Source organism: Pterocles gutturalis, unplaced genomic scaffold (genome assembly GCF_000699245.1).
Source record: "Pterocles gutturalis isolate BGI_N339 unplaced genomic scaffold, ASM69924v1 scaffold24073, whole genome shotgun sequence".
In the NCBI taxonomy this organism is placed as follows: Eukaryota; Metazoa; Chordata; class Aves; order Pterocliformes; family Pteroclidae; genus Pterocles; species Pterocles gutturalis.
The window spans coordinates 17,065-22,647 of record NW_010118716.1 but is presented as its reverse complement, the minus strand read 5'-3'; the positions used below and the strand labels follow the sequence as shown (position 1 = coordinate 22,647).

The window sequence follows — 5,583 nt, the reverse complement described above, 5'->3', positions numbered from 1 at the left end:
GCTGAGGGAGCTTTTCTTGCTTTCCCCCAGCGCGTAGGTGCCGGACCAGAAATCCACACAGCGTTCCCTTCAGAGCCTTGAGCCAGCCCTTTGGTTATTCTCCTTCACAGCTCTCTGGGTGCAGGGAAGGGACTGTACAGGAGAATTCACTCCCTCTACCTAAGCTATGCTTTTTCTTTTTGGTAATGAGAATGAAGTGGATTCATTATTTTACTGTACAACATGATGCGGTCCCCTCACTTTTCTACAATGCTCTATCAGTTATATATAACTTCTCTCCTCCTTTTTTGTCTCCCATGTGATAAATTTAATCTCTTCGTGCACAGAAACATGATAGATAAAGCTGTAGGGCTGGGGGTGGTCCTCCTCCCCCCCTTTTTAAAAAATCAATCAGAACACACACCCTGAGAGGAATAACCACTCTGAGGTCAGGTATTGTGTTACCTTGTGTCCAGCTTGTCACACATTCCATTAGACACACTTTGGGCCCAACTTTTAGAAGGCAGAAGTAGAAAAAGAATAAAGGAGTAGTGTATCGTTTATTTGAGTTAGGTTACAATACACAGACAAGGAGGAGGCTGAAGCTATTACTGAGATTATTTTTGCATCTGCAGGTAACATGAGAGTTACACTCCATCTACCAGCACTCTGACAGTAAAGGAGAAGCTCTTTGCATAAATACAGACACCGGAATACATGTAGTTTCACAGTTTTAACAGCAGTATGTTACAACTTTACACTTTAAATTACTACACCAGAGTTTGAGTAACATTGGTTATAGATCAGCAGTGGTCCCGCTATTCAGGGTACAATCAGACTGAAGATGAAAACACAGGAAACAAACTGAAAAACAACCAATAACAACAAAAAGCCCAAGTCATGGCTTATGGCAATGATGGTACTTCCCCCTCTATAGGGAAAAGTTAGTTGGGATCTTCTGCAGGCTCAGTAAAGCTGCACCTATGAGCAAACCTCCCCCAAACCCCTTAAAATCTTTTCTGGAAACAGAAATGAAACAGGAGTAAAAAAATAAAAGGGTGAGAGACAGTATTAAATACATATGGAATATCACCAGTTTTGGTTTTTATTAGACTAAGTTTCTATTCTTAGAGAACAGTTGCTTTGCACAGTTTGACCAGGCAGCTCAACATCTAGGTACCAATGGCCTTCATACATCAAAGTCCCATTTGTGGCTGTCCTCCACGCAGGCTCTGTCTTCTTGAAGTAACATTCTGAGGCAATACTACAGGTTCTCACATAGTCATGTGCTCGGGTAAAACATAGGATATGTCATCCCACGGGTGACGGTACAGACCTTGCTTCAATCTCTTCTGATCCAGGTAATGTCCTAAAACAAAAGCGGTTTATGTTACAAAATTTCTGCTCCTCCTCCTCGTAGTCCTACTTTGCCTTGAAACGACTTTGATTTCTCTACTCCTACAAGTAGCATTTTAGACCGAGGCCCCAGAGGTTCATGGGTCTCGTGTCCACAGTGGCAGGGCATCCCCCAGGAGGAGAGAAGGGGCAGAACGCAAACTTACCAATGAATCCCATACTCCTGCCTAGGACAAAGATGCCATTAAGAGCTCCAATATCAATGTATTCATCTGCTTCTTCACTGCAAAAGAAAAGACATTAAATAGTTCCTCAAAGTGATCTATTTAAGGAATCAATCTTAGAAAGGCTCTGAGTCTGCTCTAGTGCCAGCAACAACACTGAATTCCTGTGTAAGCTTCCTTCCCCCAAGTCCAGGCTCTGTTTCCTTCACAATGCCTTTTTGAAATCATGGCCCCACAGGAGCTGGCAGTACAGCTCCCGTCATTTTTAGAGGAACATGACCTAAGAGAAAACAGTCCCCCACCTCCTTACCGTGTGAAAGAGCCACAACTCCTGAGTACGTCAACAAAGGCAACTCCAATGAAGCCATCTACATTCAGGATAAGATTTGGTTTCTGCAGGGAAAACACACACCAAGGAAGATGTTAACAGTGGCAAACGATGTTCAGCTGGCAACTTCCAGCCTCAAGGGTAATTTGAGGGTTGCCTAGCATTGTGGGCACGCCAGAGTAGCAACAGAGAAGGCTGCTCGAAGCTTGAGCACGAGCCATGCTTAACATCAGTGATGGAAAAAAAGCCCCAAAACAATGGGCCTGCATTTGGTTCGAGCCACAGATATCTGCTGCAGCCCATCAAGAACACTGCAGCTCCAGGGTGGACAGGGGACAGCACAGAGAACAGGTTTGGGGCTGTTCAGCACTTTCCCAGGGTACAACATCTTCAGCCTTTCCAGCTGCAGTTGTACTTGGCCCAGAGTCTACCATAGAAAAACAAAACCCCAGAAATAGCTCATGAAGCATTGTGCTTAAAATACAGTATTAACCTCATGTCATTTGTCCCTCAGTAAGAAAGAGTGCTCAAGAGGAGATAAATACTAGTGCATTTCACCTTAGAAGTTGTAATTTTTTCTACTTCAAGCGCATAGTCCAACAGTGGGGTGGCAGGAAAATGCTGCTTTACGTAGTCTTTGAGAATCTGAACTCTCATGTCTGGGTTGTTTATCTGCAAGTTAAGAGCACATTACAGTCACTGATGCTGCCCCTTGTACAGGTACTTGCCATAAGCTTTACTATTTGTAGTTTCAGGAGAATTTGGTCAAGAGCTGACTCTGAAAGTTGCTAATTTTCTTCCCTTTGTTTTTTCTCTCCCCCACCTTTCTCTAAAAAAACCCTCCAATTGGTACTGATGCAGTTTTCTTACCGATTTGACTCTGTGTCCAATGCCCATGATCAGTTTCCCTTCTTTCTTCATCTTATTCACAAACTCCATGGGGATAATCCCACTGTCAAAGGCTTTGCTGAACATTTTAGCTGCAGCATCCAGTGCTCCACCAAAGCGGTCACCCTGGGTGCAACACACAAAGGGAATTACAGCAAAGTGCTCCAGTTTCATATAGGGACATATGCTCACAGCGATTTGGCCTCTATAGAATATTTCTGGACTCAAATGAGAGACACAGAATAGTCTTGCTTACTAGAAAAATGGACTAGGTTTTAAAGCTAGAGTTGAATTCGACAGAAATTCCAAGTGTGAGTGAACAGACCCCACCTGTCCATGGTTCTGCAGCCATTCTAAATCTTAATATCTTTGGGATATTAAGTACTTACAATAGTAAGAAGGCCTGAAGTGAGACTCGAGACAAGATCTTTTCCAGCTCTTGCACAGACAATGGTGTTGTGCGCTCCAGATACAGCAGGCCCATGATCCGCTGTCACCATCAAACACATCTCGATGAACTGGCAGGCATACTTTGGTAACCTGAGCAAAGAGGAGACTGAAATCATTTATTGTCAAGAAAACAGAACAGCAAGACACTGGGTGTTATACTGGACAGTGACTTTTGGTTTAGGTGTATGCGTGAAAGTAGAACAGAGAAAGGGAGCTGTAGGGTCACAGTACCCATCAGTGCATCCCATATCTTTGAGATCAGATTTTCATTCACTTTCCACTCAGGAGCTGTTCAGCTCAGAGCTGAGGGGCAGTTTTGCATGCTGAGTTCACACACAGCTGATCAGTAAGCGCTGCGGGCTGCAGCTCTGTTCCTGGGTTCTGCTGAGCCAGAGGTTTCAGCTGGTGCCAAGAGTGTCTCTAATGAAAAAATCATCAGATGAAGGCAGCAGACTTCTGCCATTCGGAAGGTTCCCTGTAGCAAATGTCTGTGAACTCCCCAGTCTCTCTAGGGTCAAGGTGACAGTTACAAGCAAGTAGTAAGAGTGGGAAACGGGCCTAGAATAGAGAAATTTCCTCAATGCACCACAAAACTTCTGGAAAACTTCATCCCAAGGCTAAACCACATCATATGAAGGCTTGAAATGCTGATGTGTTCTCAGAGGAGGGGATATAGAGATGGCATTCCCAATGAATTCAGAGGAATCCTGGAGTTACTTTTCTGCTTAAAAGTCTTATTAATAAACAAGCAAAACTTTAAGCCAAAGAATTTGGGAGTTTTTACACAAGCTGCCTCACCTCTTCTGAAACCAGAGCAGGCCCAGAACCCCTCCAATTCCCATCTCTTCTTTGAAGACCTCAGTGATTGGCATCCCAGCATAAATCAGTTCCTGACCTCTCTCGTCACAGATGCTTGTCATAAAGGAAGCCGGTTTGCGGATCAGACCCAGCTCCTGCAATCACAGCATAAAGATGGGATTTAATCCCCATTAGACGCAAGGTGCGGCGCGAGGCAGAGCGGTCAAGCAACACTTTAAACTTGCCCTCAGAGCAGCTTCCAGCGTAGCCAGGGAGCTCACAAATAACACTATAAAGTGCAAGATAAACCCCAAGGCAACACCATTATCACCCTAAGTGTTCAGAATCGAAGCAAACGTCCTGTCTGGTTTCCAAGGAACCAAAAAGCAGGTAAAACAGCACAGCTCACCCTTGCCCAGGAGTAATCCATTGGCACAGTTGGAGGAGGCACTTCCTCAGCTGGTTCAATCACTCTTTTGGCCACGAGATCCTGGTACACAGACCTAGGGAGAGAATCCATTGATTAACTTAAGTCCGTTTAAGAGATACAAGTGAGGTGGTCTTAACCCGGGCCTTAAAAACCCAGAATGAGCAGAAGTTGTCTTCCTTACACAGGTACATATTCCCTTATCAGGGCAGAGTCAGTGCCCTAACAGTTTTAGCCCCCTGCTGAAGGTGCCCGGTTAACGTGACTTACTGAATGACCTCTCCCAGCTCATCAAAACTCCGGGGAACAAACACACCAGCTTCTTTCAAGGCTTGATTCTTTGCAACAGCAGTTTCAGAAGCCTGGTTGGCACAAGCTCCTGCATGGCCAAACTGCACCTACAAACGAGAGAAGAGACAGCAGTAAGGAACGCAAGTTGTTTACCTGCAGAGAGTAAAACAATCAAGAACTGACTAGAGAACTGGTGTCAGAGGAGTACCAGTGACTGCACATCTGCCTTCTTTTTTCAGCTAGCAGAACTCTTGCAGTACTGACTGCAGTTGCAACCAACAGGCACGGCATGTTCTGATGGGGAATCACTCCAAGCTCTTCCATTGATGTTCTGTCTCCCTAAATTCCTCCACTCTCCAGAGCTGCTGAACAGGCACCTTTCCCATTCCCACCCCAGAAGCTATCAGAATCTCTTGCATTCCCTGGGATCTCTGGGCTCCCTTTACAAGTATGCAGAAACCCTTCGACATCTCCAGGGGCACAAAAAGTGTTTATCATTCATATTTATTAACTCCTGCATGTTGAGTTGCTACTGGCAATTCTGGAAGGTTTAGGCACAGTGAGAGAAACTGGCTTTTTTCTTCCTGTCATGGATATATACTTATTTTATGCATTTGCCCCCATTTCTGCACATACCTCTGAAGAGAACATGGTGGCACAAGTACCAATACACCAGCACACCACTGGCTTGGTGATACGACCTTCTTTAATACCCCTGCAGATCTTATACTCCTCTGTGCCTCCAATCTGCAGAAAAAAGAGAGCTGAGCTGGTTCAAAATTTCTCAGTAAAAACCAGCTACAAGATGCACACGGAAGCATTATTTGGATTTCTTCCCCCCC

The 5,583-nt window shown here is 44.8% G+C and overlaps 1 protein-coding gene across 2 annotated transcripts in view; it reads right to left on the bottom strand.

Annotated features, from left to right (window-relative positions):
* Positions 1-954: 954 nt before the first annotated feature.
* Positions 955-5,583, bottom strand: part of ACLY (ATP citrate lyase) — an 18,574-nt gene continuing 13,945 nt past the window's right edge. The window contains exons 18-27 of one of the 2 annotated variants that reach the window (XM_010076344.1): positions 5,378-5,488; positions 4,721-4,848; positions 4,433-4,526; positions 4,024-4,178; positions 3,165-3,315; positions 2,758-2,901; positions 2,446-2,559; positions 1,870-1,952; positions 1,542-1,618; positions 955-1,348 (exon numbers count right to left, since the gene is read on the bottom strand). In XM_010076344.1, coding sequence (XP_010074646.1) covers positions 1,254-1,348; positions 1,542-1,618; positions 1,870-1,952; positions 2,446-2,559; positions 2,758-2,901; positions 3,165-3,315; positions 4,024-4,178; positions 4,433-4,526; positions 4,721-4,848; positions 5,378-5,488 — 1,152 coding nt within the window. In that variant the 3' untranslated portion in view covers positions 955-1,253. The remainder of the gene's footprint in view (positions 1,349-1,541; positions 1,619-1,869; positions 1,953-2,445; positions 2,560-2,757; positions 2,902-3,164; positions 3,316-4,023; positions 4,179-4,432; positions 4,527-4,720; positions 4,849-5,377; positions 5,489-5,583) is intronic. The other variant, XM_010076343.1, reaches the window with a different exon arrangement.